The 19794-nt window shown below is 33.6% G+C and overlaps 1 protein-coding gene across 5 annotated transcripts in view; it reads left to right on the plus strand.

The window, feature by feature from the left end:
• Positions 1-19794, plus strand: part of LOC122031766 — a 34756-nt gene that overhangs the window by 3534 nt on the left and 11428 nt on the right. For all 5 annotated transcript variants that reach the window (XR_006125855.1, XM_042590896.1, XM_042590898.1 and 2 more), the window contains exons 4-8: positions 5809-5891; positions 6848-6913; positions 13776-13876; positions 15747-15865; positions 16774-16814. Coding sequence is in view for 4 of the 5 variants with exons in the window: in XM_042590896.1 (XP_042446830.1) it covers positions 5809-5891; positions 6848-6913; positions 13776-13876; positions 15747-15865; positions 16774-16814 (410 nt within the window). In the remaining variant the exon portion in view is untranslated. The remainder of the gene's footprint in view (positions 1-5808; positions 5892-6847; positions 6914-13775; positions 13877-15746; positions 15866-16773; positions 16815-19794) is intronic.

Raw genomic sequence — 19794 nt, forward strand, 5'->3', positions numbered from 1 at the left:
CACCATAAATACATTTATCTTATAATTACTATAGATAAATAAAAAAATACCGAAACTATATCGGCACGGTACGATACGATACCGAAACCGTATCGTTCCGGTCTGAGACCGAAACCTCGGCACGGGTCGAAATTTTAAACCTTGGATGTAGAACAAGTAGCTCTGGCACAATCTTGAATGGAATTTGCGGTAGTAAAAAAGAAGCATTATATTTTATATTAGATTAACAATGATAGCTATTATTTAAATTTAAATTTAATTAAACAAAAAACTCTTACTCTTTTCAATTTTTTCAATTTCCTTATATAATTTAAGGTCAGCATTCGTTGGATTTTTCCCAAAAAAAACTGAACTCCGCTCTTAGCCAATCACTAGTGCACATTAATGCTTCTACCATTTTAGTACTTAAACTGCTTCTAAAAGGATCCACAACCCTTTTGCCCAAGCTAGAAGCGAACTCACTATCAATGGTTGAGTATGGAATTGCAAAAATATCCTTCGCAATAGTTGCAAGGATTGGGTACCTAGTTTTACTTCCTCTCCACCACTCCAAAAGACTGCTTAGATCGTTTTTCAATTTGATCAACTAGGTACTTATCCACTTCATTGGATATCTCTTGAAGTTATTCTTTGTTTTGTGCTTCCACATCATCAAATAGTTCATCACAAAGACCACCGCCACTAGTACCATCGTCTTCACCATCACACTCTATTTGCATACTTTGACTCTCAAGATTCAATATATCATTTATTCCCTTGTACTTTGTCCATAAAGTTACCAAGTTTTATTTGACCTTATCAACGAACCCTTGGATCCTTGTAGGAGTAGCTCCAAATTTTTTGACACCGACTTTGATCATCTGAAGCTGGTTCCTCGGGTCCAAAATATTCCCAATAAATATCAAAGGGTTTATATTATACCAATTTCCCCAATACTTGTCAAACTTTAACTTCATTGCACATGCTACCTTTTGAAGAGTTGGATCCGAATCATCAATTCTCTTTCTCTCAATCTCAATTTGTAATGCAATCATTGACTGATAAATCAATTGGAATGTAGGACTTTTTGATGCACTTAGTTCCATCATAAAACTTTTTTCAGAAAGTGTACAAAAGCCTTTGCTTTCTCCCAACCATTAGCAATTGGAGGCCCCATCCTTTCTTTACCCTTTTCATCTTTTTCATGAAAATAATTCATAAAAGGCAACCATTGCAATCCACCTTGTTTTGACATCCATAGGTACTATTGACGTACTAGAAAACTTGGCTAGCATGACAAACTCCCTAAATTTATTGAACCTTGATGGAGAAGAATGAATAAAAACAACTGCATTCCTTATAGCTTTAATTGAAACATTAATCTCCTTCAAGCCATCCTTAACAATTAAGTTTAAGTATATGATACACACCTCAAGTGCAAGTATTTCCCTTCGAATAACAATGAATTTTTTACTTTTCATTCTTCTTTTTAGGTAATCAATTGCAATGCCACTAGAGGAAGCATTGCCGACTACAATTGAAAAGACTTTCTATCCCTCTCGCAGACAAACCTCAACCATCTTGCCAATTTCTTCCCCTACATGACAAGTGATTTTTGTGTTGTTAATTATTCTTTATGTAACTTCCAATCACTATTCAAATAATAAGTTATCACTACCATATAATTTATATTTTGAATGGATATCCATGTATCAGTTGTAATAATTACTCTTTGGTCACCAATCACATTTTGTATCTTAGCTTTCTCAACTAAGAATAGATCATAAACGATACTTACAACTTTCTTTTGATTAGGAATTTTGAATCTTGGTTGTAATTCATGCAATAACTCAACACCCTTTGATAGCCCTAAAAGACACTTCATCGACAATCACATACCTTGTCAATTTCAATTCACATCTTTTCTGATTATAAGTATGAGGAACCAAGGTACTTTCTTATCCCATAGTCTCATTCATCAATGTAGGTTGACTTTTCTAATTCTTACTCGCTTCATAGAGCGGACTTGACTTACACATCTTTACTAAGTGATTTTCTAACTCACTTGTACTTCCGTGAAATGCTGGGATCTTAACATTGCAATATTTGCATATCCCTATTTGTTGTTCGCTCCTATCACATGACTTCCTTTTTCCCTTTTTACAATGGTCCCAAAGTATACTCCTGGATTGTTTAGGAGTTATAGAAAACTTTGATTCTGAATATTTTATTAATCCTTTTCGATCCGTAGACTTATGTATTTCAGATTTTGTGTTTGATGTTTGGGATGAACTTGACAGCATATTAGACTCCATCTTGGAAAAGGTAGTAATTCATATGATTCATTGTACATGTAAACAAAGAATTTATGATCTGAAACATAACCATTAAATACAATGCTAAATCCAAAAAAGAGAGGAAAAAGTTGGAAAATCAAACCTTTAGCTTTCTTGTCGAAATCTGAGAACAGACTTGGTGGAGACAATGAATACTTCAACAAATACTTCAAGTAAATCGAGGAGTTTATACGAGTTTGGGTTAGGGCAAAGACTTCATGAAGAGAAATAAGAATGAAGAGCAATGAGAAGATGGTTTTGGGTTAGGGTTTTTAAGAGGACTAGGCAAAGTTGTCAAAGCGCTAGGCGAGGCCAAGGCGACAAGTCGGTGCCTAGCGCCTGAACGCCTAGGCGACAAAAAGCGATCGCCTGGCCACGAGGTGATAATACATAGAAAATATATTAGATATTTATATTCTTCTAAAAATCAACTATTAACAATAATAAACTATATAAACATCTAAAACAATAAAGTTTCAAGCAAAAATAAAAATAAAAACAGCTCAATATTGTCAATAAAACAACACATCTAAATCTTATGCTAGACAATTTTATTTTTCCAAAACAAACTAGACTCAGATCAATCATTTTCCAATTCAATCATTTCATCCCCATCACCATCCTCCACGTTTTCATCAATGTCCGAATAATAATCTTTTAACACGTCATCATCAAACTCTCCCTCGTCAGTAGATTCTTCATCTTCATCCGCTAGTGATTGTAGAGTACGAGTAGTTTGGCTTGTTGCCTTGCCTCTTCGTCCTCCCCTACCTTTGCCTCTAGAAGTTGAAGTTGAAGCTCCCCTATAAATAGGGTTTGAGGTCTGTTGTTGCCTAGTATGTCTTGTCACTTCTTCTACTCCAGTAGCCTCTGCTACAACGTTCCATGTTAAAGTGTCATCATCGTCATCAAAAATAGGTTCCTCACCAGCTTCCATCATTCCAGTCAACCACTCATTATTGCAATCATCAATATTCCTCAAAACTATAGGATCTCCTTTATCCTTCTTAACCGCACGAGCCTTAAGTGTTTGATTGTACTTCATGTACACCAAATCTTGTAGTTTCTTGTGATCGAGTCTATTCCTTTTCTTTGAATGTATCTGTGCCACATATGACGGAACCATCATACTTTTAGAGTGAGTAAGCAAACTATAAATTGAAAAGAAAAGTGAAAGTAGTCATGTACTGGCATTTACTCACATGCTCAAATATGCTCCAATTCCTTTCACAACCCGAAGCATTACATGTGAGGCTAAGAACTTTGATAGCAAATTCTTTCAAATTCGGAGTACCATTGCCAAACATTTTCCACCAGTTCGCTGAAAAAACAATGTATTTCACTATTTTCATTTGATATTTAAGTTTAACTATTTAACTTTTTGGAAACAAAATACATACCAGGTGTCATTGGTTGGTCTTTATTATTCCTTGCTCTAATGACAAATTCATTGTCGAACAATGACTCTGAGTTCTTATATACCGGCAACTCCTCCATAATAATCTTATCCCTCAGTTCAGGGCTTGGAATCAATCTTTGTATGCATGCAAACAATCCATTTGTTACTTCTGTATCCGTCTCAACTTTCGGATTGTGATAGTAAAAATACGGGTTTAAGTAGTATCCCACTGCATGCAAAGGATGATGAAGCTGACGATCCCATCTACTATCAATAATGTCCAACACATTTTTACATTTCTCTCTATTGTTATCAAAGGACTTCAGAATTGTTTCTTTTGCTCTATCCATAGCTTCATAAATATAACCCAATGCTGGCCTTGTTTCATTGTCAGAATTGTTTCTTTTGCTCTATCCTGAGTTTTTGAGAAGAGGAAAGGAGAAAGAGATCAAGGAGGGGAGTCGACCATGGAGGGGATGCTGACAAGCTCGAGGTGGGGGAAGGGGAATGGCTTGGTTTGCTGTCGGAGTGGGCAATGATGGAGAACAAAGTTTGAAAGGAGGAACTTTTATCTTAATAGTTGATTTAATCGTTTTAGACAAATACAACTTTTAGGCCTAATTAGAATAGTAAATAATTTATATCTTATATCAATTCCTTAAGGGGAGAACGAAGTTGGCTTGGACTACTGTCTCTTATCTTGGCCCAATACAACTTTTAGACCCAATTAGAATAATAAATTATTTATAAGAGAATATATTAGGTATTTCGGTATATACTGAAATACCGAAAAATAATAATTCCATACAAGTGTTGAGCATCTTTAACTAGTTTAATTTATTGTTCAATAGTGCACCATCCTCATTTTGCTTGTTTCATTTCTTGATCGTATTTTGATTTTTGTGCAAACCCAAATATTTTTTCTCAAAAAAGGGAAAAAGATAATTTTCCCGATTTTTCTTTCCTATATGCCTTTGTGTTCGAATACCTAGGAAATAAACATGATATGGAGATACCGCATATTTCTATTGGTAATGATGGAAAATCATTAGGTAATTCAGTCTCATACTAGTATTAATCATGCTTTCCTTTAGTTGCATTTTGAATTAAAAACCTATTTTTTGCCACTATATTTGTAAGATTTTATCCCTCCACTTCCTATTATTGCACAATTTGTATTTTTTTTTACTATACAGTTACTCTTAACTTCTCCCCATGAGGTTTCTGGATAGAGACGTGTACCTCATCATGAATGAGGTTGATAGTAACTTTAATCACAGATTAGCAATAATCTGAACTTTGAAAAAAAAAACCATGATGAACGTTTGTATGTCTTACTTTCTGCCATTGGAACCAATGTCATCAACAATCATCAACTGCTTATCTTACCTGCCAGCTAGGTTACATCATCACCATAAAGTGAGATTTATATTTTTTTTCATCCATCAGATGTCATATTTATTCACTCTTCATTAAGCTACTCCTGGCAACAGTTGGGATTGTTTGTTTCTCCTAACAAGTGCCTTTTGTGGATTTGTATAATCCATTTCAAGTAAGATTATTATTATCCATTGGAATTGCACAGTAGCAAAATGATATTATATTAATTATATAATCTGATGAACTAACACTCCATTCTTAGCTTTGCTATTTTATTTCATGTTTTGTTATCTTCTAGATTAAAGGATTTATTTATTTTCTTATTTTATAGATTTTGTATTTTTGATATATTTTTTTTGTGATTCTGATCCTACCAATCTTACAAATTCAATGCGTCCCATATTGAGATTTTGGTTTGTTTTATGGTAATCTATATTCCTTTCTTACAAATAATGCTTGCTTGTATATGTGTGATTACTCTTTTGTAAACATTTATACTTTTTATTTGTGTCCTTTGAGTAAGGAGAACATATTCAAGGTTACCTAATTTTTATTTTATGTTTTTTTTATTTCCTAGTTTATTGTTTGAGTTTCAAGTGCCTGTGCTTTGACTTCCAATTTTTTCAGACCAAAAGCATACGTAGTTCATAATTATTACACTACGCACTTCTATTTTTCCAATTATCTGTTACTATGAACAGTTTGTTCCTATAGGTAGGGTTGCTTATCTGAAACATCTCAGCAGACTGTACAAAGAACACGATATTTCATGGTTTACTCCTGTGGAGCTGTTCAGGGTAAATCTTCTTTTTGGCAAACAGTTTTGATGCGCATCAGCTTCATGTCTCTGCATGTTTGAATCTTGAATACTGTTATTTTGATTTCTGAGAATCAAATTATGCTCATGAATGTTCTACTGTTTTTTGGGAGTTCTCTGAATGAAAATTGACTGTAGTTATACAAATATCCTTAGATTGTGAACTACCTTCAGGTATCTCTCACCTAATGCCAATCTTGTATTGCTCATACAGATAATGCTTAGTGTTCTGATAAATAGTCTATGGTAAAATCAAGTCAACATTGGTGAAATATACCTATCTCATCTCTCACCTAATGCCAATCTTGTATTGCTCATACAGATGATGCATGCATCCATCTGGACCCTTACCAGAGAATTGATTCCATAAACTAGTAGCTGTCTGAATCCTAAAGTAGGTTTAATGACTGGTGAAAATACCAAAGTATGAAGAAGTAATATTATTCTGTTTAAATTTCAGTTGGGATCTTACCTAGTTGGATAAATCTCTAGGTTGGCATGAAAGAAGATACACACTATGTTACTTGAGTTCCCTGTAATTGAAGGTTGAAATAGCAGAACACAAAGTAAACTGAAGAGACATTACATGCACGTGCTGCCTCTGAAGAGAAAAAGGGTATATTCATTCAAAAAAATAAATGCTTCAGGTTTGCAGAGTCAGATCTAATGTGACATGCTGTGTGTTTTAATATGGATTTGCAATGCTACCTTGCCTTCTTGGCCTGTGACTGAGATTAGTATTGGTACCAAACTTTAAATCTTGTGATAGATTACTAAAATTTGGTAAAGGATCCTTTTTCGGTCATAATCATGAGGTGCTTTGTTATTGGGATTGTATTTCATTTGATTGATAATATGATTTTTATTTTTGACTATATTACATCCAATATGATAACTTTTTCTTATTATTTCCTTTTGCTTCTGCTGAATATGCAGCCATGGTATGCATATGGTATTGCTGGAGCAATAATGCGGACAGCTGACCTGTCAATCCCACTTAAGGTATCTGTCAATGCACACTTTTACATGTGCTCTCAAGTCTCAAAATATATTTCTCTTTTATTTGATTTATGAAGAAACATTCTTGATGTAGCTTATTGACCTTCCTATTTATTCAAAAAGGATATAACAGAGAGAAGAAACACCCTCTTTAAGCAACATAAGGCTACTGCACTGGATGCTGACATTTGTTTCCATACAAAATGTATTTTCATAGTTATAAAACTGTCCTGAGAACCTTAGGCGATTAACATATTCAAAATCGTAACTCACATCATTCATAAATGCTGTTAGGGTGGGGAATATATAGCAACTTAGCAAAGTTTTGTGTATCAATTGTTTTTGGTTCATCAAATGTCATATTCTCACATTCTAGCCATATTATCTCATCAATCAAATTGCTAGGAATTAGGGGTGTAAATGAGCCAAGCCGCTCGTGAGCTATTCAAAGCTCGATTCGATAAAACTCGTTTGAGTTCGTTTAATGAGGCTCGTTAAGATAAACAAATCAAACTCAAGTTTCACAATGTTCGGCTTGTTAGCTCGTGAACATGTTCGTTAAGCTCATAAATCAACTTTTAAATAAAAAAAATAATAGTTTTGATATTGAATTTATAGATTTTATACTCTACTTATGAAAAACATAGACAAATATATTAAATTTATTTATTAGAATAAAATTATAAATTTTAACAAGAATATTATAATTTTTTTAAAATATATAATTTAGTTTTTAATGAATATTTAAATTTATAATTTATATTTATTAAGCTCATTTAGGCTCGATAAAAGCTCGAATAAGCTCGTGAGCTATGAATATATTCATTAAATAAAACTCGAGCTCGGTTCGATTATAAATGAGCCAAACTCAAACATCCAAGAGTTCGGCTCGGCTCGGCTTGATTACACCCCTACTAGGAATGTGACATTGACATATTTTCTTACTGTAAGAAATTCAGAATATATCAACCTGATTCAATAAATTAAATACAAAATAAAATTTTAACTTAAGTACTAGTTATGTTATAATTTAAGATAGTGAATTATTATTATAAATTTTGGATTATTTTGTATTTTAGATTGTTTAAATTTTTAGTATATTAGATTATTTTCTTTTGTTTTATTACCTACTAGCTTTTAGCCTGTTTGATGCATTGGACTCTTATAAATTAATTTTAATTCAATTTATTCATATTTGTAAATATATTAACCATTTAAGTTTTAATTTCTTAAGTTTTTCTAAAATTATGTTTAAAAACAATAAATTAAATTTTATTCAAATTTAAAATGGCCTTTTATTTCCATTTAAATATTATTGTATTTTAAAAATTATAAAATAAAAAGGTCATTTTTTAATATAAAATTTGTTGAAAATAAATGTTTGTTGAAACTATTTATAGCATTATAATTGATGTTTTGTTTAAATATATTAATAACGAAATTAAATAAGAATTACTTATTTTGAAGCAATATTTGTGAATTAAAATAAAATTCTATTTTCCAATTTTGGTGGTTCAACATAATAAATTTTGTTATGATAAATTTACAATTAGAAACATTAAGTCTTTATGTTACTTACATTTGTAATAAAAGATCTTTTGTCTACATAAATATTAAAATTATATATATGCAATTGTTGCAGTGGATTGATAGTTTATACATTTTGAAGACAGCCAAAAGATGAAAATAATAGGACTATTTGTCCTATTGAGTCTTTATTTCTTGATAGAGCAAATGTTTAAAAGAGATTCTATAAATACAATGTAAAACAAGAGAAAATTAAATGAAATACATATAAGACATTAAAGGAAGCTAGGGAAGCCCAAATGATATCAAGGGGAAATGGGGAAGCATGCTTGCAATTAATATTTTATTTTCAACACTCCCCCTCAAGTTGGGTTGTAGATGTTGTGCATGCCCTTTGCCACGTAGCTCTTCAAAGTTGTTGCATGGGAGAGCCTTTATGGGAATGTTAGCTATTTGATGTCAAGATGAATTGTTTGAGAGTTCTATGTTTTCGTTCGTCACATTCTCTGAAATGAAATATCGGTCAATTTCAATATGCTTCATTCTATCGTGGTGAACTGGATTTTTGGCGATACTATAGCTGCTTGATTATCGCACCACAGTTTAACTGTCTTTTCTTAGGAAACTCTGAGGTCATTCATAATTCTTCGGATCCATATTCCTTCACATATTCCAAGAGCAAGAGCCTTGTATTCAACTTCAACACTGCTTCTAGCTACTATGGACTGCTTTTTGCTCCTCCAAGTTACCAGATTTCCCATTACATATGTGTAGTAGCTAGAGGTTGATCGTCTGTCATTAACGTTTCCAACCATCTGTGTAAACGTGTATTCTTGTGCCTTTATTTTTCAAAATAGTAGCCCGTTGCCCGGAATAACTTTTAAGATATTTGAGAATCTTGTAAATGACTTTCATGTGTTCGTTTGTGGGATGATTCATGAATTGACTTACAACATTTACAGAAATTTGATGTCGGGTCGAGTGTGTGATAGGTAGAGTAGTTCGACAAGTTGTTGGTATCTCCCCCGGTCTTTTTTAGAATCAATTTTATTTGATCCATCTATTAGGGAGCATTCTAGTTTCCTTAGTAGTCCATTGTGTATTTTCATTGTGAAAGAAAAATACCTTGTCTCGATCTTGGATCTTCGAGAGCTTTGATTTCAAATTCTCTTGTGAGGAGATCCTTCAATAGAGCTATTTTTTTCTTGTTGTCCTCATGACAATGATGTCGTCGACATAAACAATAAGAATGGAGATTTTGTTGTTAGTCGAGATTTTTACAAACAGAATATGGTCTTTTGTACCATGTTTGGTTACAGATGTGGCAAACTTGTCAAACCACTCTCTAGGGGATTGTGTGAGGTCAGACAAGGATTTGTGTAATCTTCATACTCTGTTGGGGTATGATTCGATTTCAGATGGAACTTCCATATGGACTTCTTCATCCAAGTCTCCATTTAGAAAGACATTTTTGACGTCCAATTGGTGGAGCTGCCAGTTCTTGTTAGCGACCAAGGAAAGGAGGATCCTGATTGTGTTAAGTTATGCGACCGGTGAAGGTCTCTTGATAATCTATTCCATAAGACTGTGAGAAACCCTTTGCGACCTGTCGTGCCTTCAATCTTTCAACAGTTCCGTCCAACTGTCTGTTCGCCTTGTGTTTGACTTTGAATATCCACTTGCACCCAATTGTCTTTTTCCCTTTTGGTGGTTCGTAGATGGACCAAGTGTCATTTTTCTGCAATGCTCTTATTTCCTCATTTACTACCTCTTTCCATTCTGTTTGATTTTAGAGCTTCATAATGTTGGATGGGATCTGAATGTTGTCAAAGGAGGCTATACATTCTCGGTATTTCGAGGATAGCCTTTCATAAGAGATGTAATTGGAAATGCGGTGTATTGTGCATGATCTGCCCCCTTTCCTTAAAGCAATTGTTATCTCCAAATCATCTGCTGTGGGTAAATTAGATTCATGATTTAAGGTCGTACTTGTGTCAGTAGGATCTGGTTCCAACTTTTGGTCGAGTGTGTTTTTCGTCTAGTATATACACGAACTTCTTCTGGTGGATTAGGTTCGGTAGGGGTTGCGTTTATGTTGGGAGTAGGCTTAGGCACAATGTTTGTGTCATGAGTAGGCTTAGGCACAATGTTTGTTGCAGGGATTATTTCAGGCTCTTTAGGATGATATTTTCTCAAGTTCTCCCCTTATATCGGACTTGGGGTAGTATGATTGTTTTTCAAAGAATGTGACATCCATGGAGATGTAAGTTTTCTTGGTGGTAGGCGAGTAGCATTTGTAGCCCTTTTGAAGGGATGAATATCCAAGAAAAATGCATTTGGTGGAGCGAGGGTCAAGTTTGCTTTGATGATGTTTGTGGATGTGGACTAAGGATGTGCATCTAAAGATTTTAGTGTGCGGGAGTGATTGAAGAAGTTTGGTGTGTGGGAAAGATTGGAGAAGACGTTGAACTGGGCTTTGAAATTTGATGATGCGTGATGGCATACTGTTGATGAGGTATGTGGCTGTAGAGATGACATCACCCTAGAAGATTTTGGGTATGTTGGAGCAAAACATTAGAGAACGAGTTACTTTCAGGAGGTGTCTGTTTTTTTGTTCGGCAACTCGATTTTGTTGTGGAGTGTCGACGCAAGAACTGAGATGAATGATACCTTTGGAGTTAAGAAACACTCCTAGGTTTGAGGTGAAGTACTCTTTTGCATTATTGGTTTTGAGTACTTGGATGGATGTATGGAACTGTGTTTGGATCATGGCAAAGAATTTTTCAAATATGTGGCTGACCTCAAATTTTTTCTTTCATTAGAAACAACCAGGTGAGTCGTGTATGATCATCGACAAAGGTTATGAACCAACAATTCCTGTGAGTGTTTTGGTTCAGGATGAACCCAAATGTCGATGTGTATGAGTGTGAAAAGTCTAGATGGAAAGGGGCCGTGTATGCTATAAAGTTGGCAAATCTCACATTTGAAAAGAACATACCTTTTAATTAAGGAATATATTTGGAAACAACTTGGCAAGATAAGCGAAATTTGGATGACCTAACCGCTAGTGCCAGAAGTCAGATGACAACGAGGTAGAGGTGGAATCTAGTGAATAATGAAGAGTCCTGAACACAACTCAACCAATTGTCTTCCCCGTCTCAGTATGCTGAAATTTACAATGATGCAGGGAGAATTTAACATGACATTTTAAATCATGAGTCAATTTACGGATGGATAATATATTGCAATCTAGTGTGGGAGCATAAAGAACGTTTTTCAAATATGTTTGGTGTTATTTTAGCTGAACCAACACCGGTGATTTTAGCCATTGCTCCGTTAGCAACATGGATTTTTGACTCATCTTGTCGTGGCACAAAGTTATGGAGTAAAGATATATCACCAGTCATATGTTCCGATGCTCCTGAATCGATAATCCATCACCCAAATGACTTTGTTTTTTTTTTTCAAATATCGGGAATATACAAGCTTGTTGATCTTGTCCATAGAAGCCACGGCTTCTGGACCCGGGGAGGCTGTACATAAATAGGTGGCAGTTGAGGCAGAGGGCTAGCTCCCATACGCCTGCTGCGATGTTGGAGGAATGACATATCCAGATGCAACAGTTCCTTGGGTAGGATACCCTGCAGTGTTATTTGGTAGTTGACTCGATGGAGGTTGTTGGATTGCAGGTGAATGATTGATTCTTTATTTCTTGATACAGCAAATGTTCAAGAGAGATTCTATAAATACAATGTAAAGCAAGAGAAAAGTAAATGAAATACATATTTCCAAGGAGATATTAAACGAAGCTAGGGAAGCCCAAAAGACATCAAGGGGAAATGGGGAAGCATGCTTGCACTTAATATTTTATTTTCAACACATTTATGTAGAAATAGCTTTCAAAATTTCAAATCTATATTGAATAGGAAAATTTTGAAAAATAAAATTGCAATTTTAGTTATAATATTTCACAATCCGTGTCAAAGTTTGTAAATTTTATTTGTCAAGTTAGGCAAAAGTTCACAAAGTTTATTATTTAATAAAAGAGAAAAATATTGGGAAAAAATATCAATACTTAAATTCATTTGTTGGGAAAAAAGAAGGAATATTAGGAAAATAAAAGACAAATTTTCAGCTTCTGAGCGGGAGAGTTTCTCAGCCAAAACTTCAGATTGGAAGAGTTCATGTATACCACTTCTAATCTCAATTTGCTGCTGCAACTTCATGTGATCCCTTCCCATGAAAAATGGTCTTTCAATTGTATCCAACATAAAAACTAAATAATGATCAGAGAACTTGAGAAAATTATTAACGAAATACAAAAACAATGAGAATCTGAGACGTATAGCTTGGTTCTATTGCTGATAGGAAAGAGATGGATTGATTAATATATGGGATTCATGACGTGAAGTTGATTAAAAAAATTGTTTTTTTCCCATGTACTTACTCTAGTTCATGTAGTTACTGTAACTATGCTACTGCATGTTGTTACTGTAACTGCATGTGGGTGGATTACTTGAGCACAATTATAGTTAACTGATTAATCATATATACAATTTAAATTGGGAAGAATATGATATAATAATATGAAGTACAATTGTGGTTCTAGAATTTTTCTAAGGCAACCATTAGGGTTTTTATGTTAGAATTTCTATCTCATAACAATTTGTCTTTGAGTACTTGTTTCTACTGTTGTGTTGTTTCTAAGGGTGCAAACAAGCCAAACTGAGTTTAGCTTGATTGTATTCAAGGTTGTTCATTTTCTTATCGAACTTGTCTATTAAAAATCATGTGTAGCTCAAGCTAACTCGAGCTTTTTATCAAATTCAACTAGGGACATTGTTGTTCTTATAATTTGTTAGAACATTGATCTAATAAATAAAATTTATAATAGTTTCTCATTTTTAACATATTATTAGATAATTTTAAAATAACAAAAAAATAGAGTATTAATTTTTTATGTATTTAATAAAAATAAAATATATGTTCATAATTTAGATTTAGATCAGCTAAATAAAGGTTTGTTCATAATTCAAGCTTTGTTCTTGAATATTAACAAGCCAAGTCACTAGTGCCTTGTTTATTTTTTATATTTTATGCTATCGAACAAAGGCCCTTGAACTAATGAATAAGGTTTTATCAAGTCAAGTACCAAGGATGTTCACAAACATCTGAGTTTCCATAATGCTTCCTACAAACTTCAGATTTATTCCTTATAGTTCTTGATTTTTTTTTAACTTTTGGAGGAATGGACTATGCTTATCTACTTTATTTCTTTTAGTAAGTTTTTTGAAATTTCAGCTACCATTCAATTGATTATTGGCATTTTTGGAATCAGATATATGAGATTGGAGGTGGTTCAGGAACATGTGCGAAGTGTATTTTGGATTACATGATGTTGAATGCACCAAAGAAAGTTTATGACAACATGACATATGTGTACGTCTTCTACTTGTTTTAATGTATCAAACCAATTTGAGATACCAGTTCAATTAGAATACTGTTAAGATATTCACTTTATCTTGGTGCATGTATTTCTTTGTTCTGTTTATTTCTTCCATAACAGTCGTGCCCTATATTCTATGTTTGTTACTTTGTTACATTGTTTATAATGCGCTCACGAATCAATTCTTGGCACTTTGAAAGCCCAAAAAAATAATAAGCCTATAGGATAAAATATCTAGCAGATTTTCATGAGGCAGAGTTTAGTAAAGTTGTCCAGTCAATAATATATTGTCTCGGAATTTTCAATTTTATTTCCTCTTGCAAAACCAAATTTGCAAGAAACTAGTCTGTACCATCTTACCTTTTATCTGTATTTTACCTGCATCCCACTCCGAAGCAATGTTTTTAAAACTGAACAGGTGGATGATCCAGTCACCCTTCAGGTTCTCAATGTTTTCGGTTGAACTAGGCCAAACTCTGGTTTAATGGGGACAAGGTTTCGAGTCAGTTTCAGTAGTTGATTGAAATGAGACTGATTTGATGGTCGACCCAATGAGACTGGTTCGGCACCGGGCCAATGTACCAATGCTTGATGCTGGCGAATTGTAGTTGAAGAGAGGAAGGAGTTGAAAACAAAAAAATAGTAGACTACTAAATACCTAGGTGCTAGGTTTTATGGATCATTCTATACTAAAATTTCGGTCCCTCGTTGAGATATTTCAGTTTTGACATCATGTTGCTCTGACACTCAACGTACTTTGGTATGCATTGAAGTATGCAAGATAAGTCGGGATAATTTTTATTCTGTTAATGCACTTTCACTTGGTTTGCTTATAAAAATAAGGCTATAACAATTAAATAGTCAATGCAATTAAAGTTTATGATGTGATACCGTAGTGATAGCCAACATATTTCACCATTTGTTAAAGCATGCCAAAATGGATTCTGATTACTCATTATGGTCATTCACTTAGATTCTACTTTTTATAATGCCATATCAATTATCAATTAGTAATTGAAATGAAAATGATTTTTCATATTTTACTTTGAAGCATGTTGAGATGAACTCATTAAATTTTTTACACATATAATATTCTTTTACTTGGTTGCTTATAAAAATAAAACTATATAAATTAGATAATAAATTAAATTAGACTTTTGAGAAAACAATAAAAAATAAACATTACTTGAATTCACTTAAATACTTGCAGAAGCGTTCCAAAGCATGTTAAGTATTAGTAGGACATGATACTAATTAGCATGATAGACACATAATGAGATAGCAAAGGTTACCCATGCTTACACATATGCTGCTTGATATGTTATAAGGATTTCAAACCATTAATGAGGATAAGTCTGTTAAATGAGGTTAATGAACCTCCAGTTCTGGGGTTAGCTTGTTGAATTTGCTGATTTGTTTCATTTGAAAAGCATTGCTTCAAAGGCCTATACTATGATTTAATGTTCAGTTCTATTTAATTATATTTTAATTTTTTCTGTTTGCTGTATTTTTATACATGTACTTCATAATTTATTTCAATTTTTCATTCCCTTCCGTTAATATTAACTACCTTATTTGCAGTGACACATTATTATTCACCCAATCACTAGCCAGTGCATGTCATTTGTGTAGGAAGTGAATAAATTGAAACCTTAATGACTTTTTCCCTCTAATTTGGCACACAATAACAACAGCACTTTTTTAATCTTTTGTGGATGATGTGGAGATTACCTAGTTGATCATATCTACACTAATTGATGCAGCAAATTTTCCCACTTTTTTGCTTACTAATTTTAACATAACTGATTTAACTGAGATTGGGAATGCTGTTGAGTATAAATTCTTGCAATATTCCTTTTGTAGCTCAGTTGAGATTAGTCAGTCACTTGCTGAGAAACAGATGCAAATGGTTGGAGAGGTTCGTAGTCATTTATCAAAATTCAGGGTTGAACAACGTGATGCGACTGACAGAATTGGATGGGGTAAGATGAGATACTCTTCTTTTATTGCTTATCATTCTTGGTCAGTTGCCATATCCTACTTTGAACCATTTGCTTGTTAAACATGTCTTGGTAAGCTATAATGGGTTGGCAGTCTGAACTAACTTTATTATTCTCTCATTGGTTCTTGTATTGACCAATTTACCCATCAAATTTGTGACTATAGTTTATTTGATTTGGATTTACTTAAATCACAAGGCAAAAAAAGAGTGGAATCTTTCTGCAGTGGGCAATATATGGCTATTTTTTTAACTTACTATTGTGTTTCAAAGTCAATTTCTTGTCAAGATTATGGTATTTTAGTTGTCTAATAGACCATGATGTGAATAAATCAATTCTCTTCCCTCTTTATCTCTCACTAACTCTTTGCACACTGCCTCTCTTGTCTCTAACTCTGTTTTCTCTCACACTTTCCCTCAGCCATGTATTCCCTGCATCATGGAATATGCCATATGGGAGATGCAGTGGTATGGAGGAGATTCTCTTTCACATCTTGTTGAGTAAATGCACAAGTTTTTGAGATATTCCCTGCAATCATGAATGTTAGCAACTGACTTTTTTGCATAATCAAAAGACAACAGACCCAATGCTAGCTTAGCCATCAAACAGCCTTCAGGAAGAACATTAACTCAAAGAATCAAATTTACCAGTACTACGGTCTGGAAAGAGTACATGAAATCTCAGTCTTGGTCAGTTTTGATTTATATTAATGTATTCAATTTGGATTAATGTAGAAGCTGAAAACTGAGATGTTTGCTTGACCAATATATCTCTGACATCAGTCACATGCATTCTATTTTCTTACCAAGCTATAATCCGTTTGATTCATTACACTATTTTATATCCACTAGAAAAAAGTAATGTTTTATTCATTTTTTTTTCTTTTTCAGGCGATGGATTTCCTGAACCATGCTGGGTGATCATGCTTGAGGTATGTATTTCTATTATTTACGCATTAAGTTGTATTAGCTATATTTCTTTTGAATTTTTTTGTTATCATTCAAGCTTTATAATGCTTTATACTTATTTCACTTTCTTCTTTACCATAACCATGCATGTACTTTTAGCAAACTACCCAAAGGGCACTCCTAAAAATTGGACATTCTCAAAGGGTGCCTTGTTTTGAAAATCCCTAAAGACAAACTCTTTTACCTTTTCTCTTTTAAAGATCCAAAATACTTGTAATGGTATAAACTTTAATATTTTTTTGTTTTTTAGTTTTTTTTGAAGGCTTATTATTAGTTTGTACAAGTAAGGGTAACATTGGATTTGTGAGAGAAAGATCACTTTTTCATGCTTGAAATACAAAAATAAGGGCATGAACGTGGCCTTGGACAATGTTGATTTTGAGTATGATTTTCCTTTTGAATTTTGACATGTGTTAGTAATTTGACCAAATAGCTAGATGCGCTTCCTGTGCATGAAATATAAAAGTAAGAGCATGAAATGCTCTATTGTTCTTGAGATGACATTGATTCCAAATATAGTGTTGGATTCGGAAACCTTTAGGTTCAATGTGATTAAGGTATCAAGAAGCGGTTCCAGGTGACAAGCAATCAAGCTATTGCATAGAGCCTAGGCGGTAGGTGGTCGATCTACTACATGGCACCTAGGTGGTAGGGAAGACCTAGGCAGTTAGGCTTAAAGTAATGTTAAAATAGGGAAGAGAAGTACATTAAATGTAAAAAATTTACAATCAAACAAATCATAACAAGAACAAGATATTTCATATTTCACATTGCAACCAAGAAAACAAAAATCACTAACATAATACAAAATTCAATAATTTATAGACATAAGTTCCAAGTATAACAAACACATAGCTAACTTATAATTAATAATATACTTCAATACTAAACATAGGTAAGACAACTAATGCCAAGTGAATCAAGAGCTTATACAAAAATCATTTTTTTAACTTTAGACCCCATGTACCAATTGCCTAAGCTACCTGGATAAGCCGCTTGGGCTACATAGGCACTTAGGAGACCCCTTGAACTGTGTAGGCTGCCTATGCCACTTTTTAAAAGGGCGTCCTAAATACAAGACAAGGTGGCCCATTGGCAAAATTACCTAGGTGGCCACCTTTTGAAACAAGGAAGGTGATTTGCCCAAATTATCTTCATGGCTCCTATACATGAGCTAGAAATTTTAGCGAGGATAATTTGGGTATCTAAAAAGAAAAAGTGAGAGAGAGTACATCCTTTGAGAAATTTCAAAATTAGGTGCACTCGTTGCGAAATTGGCTACTTTTGTGTTTCAGCAAATTTACTTTTGTTATTTCATTAATCCTTCCAAGTGGATATATATCTATAAATCTAGATTAGTAAATGTGTCTTCCTATCCATTATTAGGATGATGAATAGATGCCATTTTATGTATATAATGAGCAAGGTTATCAAATTGAAGGTTGTTTTATAAATAATTTGAATAAAAATTGAATCATGAATTGTATCAAATTGTGAAGTGCTTGTAAATATGCATTCAAGTACTTTTTAGCCTTAAATGTACTGAATAATGCAAATAAAATGATTCATAGAATGAGTATATGGTTATTATATGCCAAGTCACATAGGTTGCTGATTGTCTCTGTTTTACTATTTTCTTACTTTTTTGTTAACTTTATCATTAGATTTAACAGTTAATAGTGTGGTGTACAAATAAAAAATTTTATGGCTAAAAATTTTAGACAACAAGCTCATGTTTTGAAGGTGGGGTTCTATGGGATCATTAGGTCCAACTTCCTAGTTGATCTTTTAAAATTACTTGTATTCTTTATGAATTTTCACATTATTTGATGTGACATGAGAGAAACTATATGAGATTATATGCACATGTTTTTTATTTATGATAATTTATTAGTTTAAGTGTTTAATTAATTTTCTTTCAAGTATAGAAATTGCAATATAAATTTGTTGCTAAATTGATATCCTCTTGCATTATGAAGAAAAATAGATATCTTAAATTGGCATCCTCTTGTGTCAAAGGCTTCTTGTGAAAAACACAACATATGATAAAACTCCAACCAATGCATAAAAATAAAGCATTGACAACTAACAACAAGTCTAACAAAAGGGGCAGTCTGATATCTTCAAAATAATCAAATTATCAATAAAATAAAAACTTTCATGCGCTTTTAAATCCTAAAGTAAATCTATCATAGTCTCGACAATAGAAATTCTCTTGCAATCTGTATTTCTTCATCCTCATCATTACCTAACATTATAATCTCATATTCCTCGTCATGCTCATCATTTTCAATCTCTTCTTTAATAATTTTATCTGTTCCTTATACTTTTTCGTCCACTTTCATATTCAAGTTTCTGAAACTAAAAAAAGGGGTCATTCTCATAAAAAATTTAAACTTCTTAGCTATCCACAATACATATACATATATTCATTGTATTCATTTACCTACTTTTCCTTTCTTTATATGTCCTACCCTCAATGTTAAAATATTCTTGGGCGTGTGTGAATGATCATTGGCTTGGTTGTTGTTGTTGTTGTATGTTAATGATTATTGGATTCATGATCCATCCATGATCAGACTTGATCTCTGACAACTATATAGATTATATGAGTCTCCTTTCTCTTGTCAAACTTTTTGTCTCAATTCAAGTTGAAGATTATGTTTGACAATGACTAGGGAGTTCAATCTCTGTATGCTTTCTTCTTCTATAGTGTATATGTTCTAAAGCAGTGTTTGAAATGCTGTTTCGTGCCGCCCGGCACGAACGATTTTTACAGTTCTGCCGGGCGGCCGAAATCGACACGGGAGGCGTCCCCGTCTCGGCGGCGCCGGAGGAGACGCGGTACGCCTCCGTCGGCGTCGGAGGAGATGCGGGATGCCTCCGGCGGCGTCCCGCGACACCTTCGGCGCCGAAGGCGTCGTGCGCGACGGCTTCTGCGGT

The sequence above is a fragment of the Zingiber officinale genome, chromosome 11A (assembly GCF_018446385.1).
Source record: "Zingiber officinale cultivar Zhangliang chromosome 11A, Zo_v1.1, whole genome shotgun sequence".
In the NCBI taxonomy this organism is placed as follows: Eukaryota; Viridiplantae; Streptophyta; class Magnoliopsida; order Zingiberales; family Zingiberaceae; genus Zingiber; species Zingiber officinale.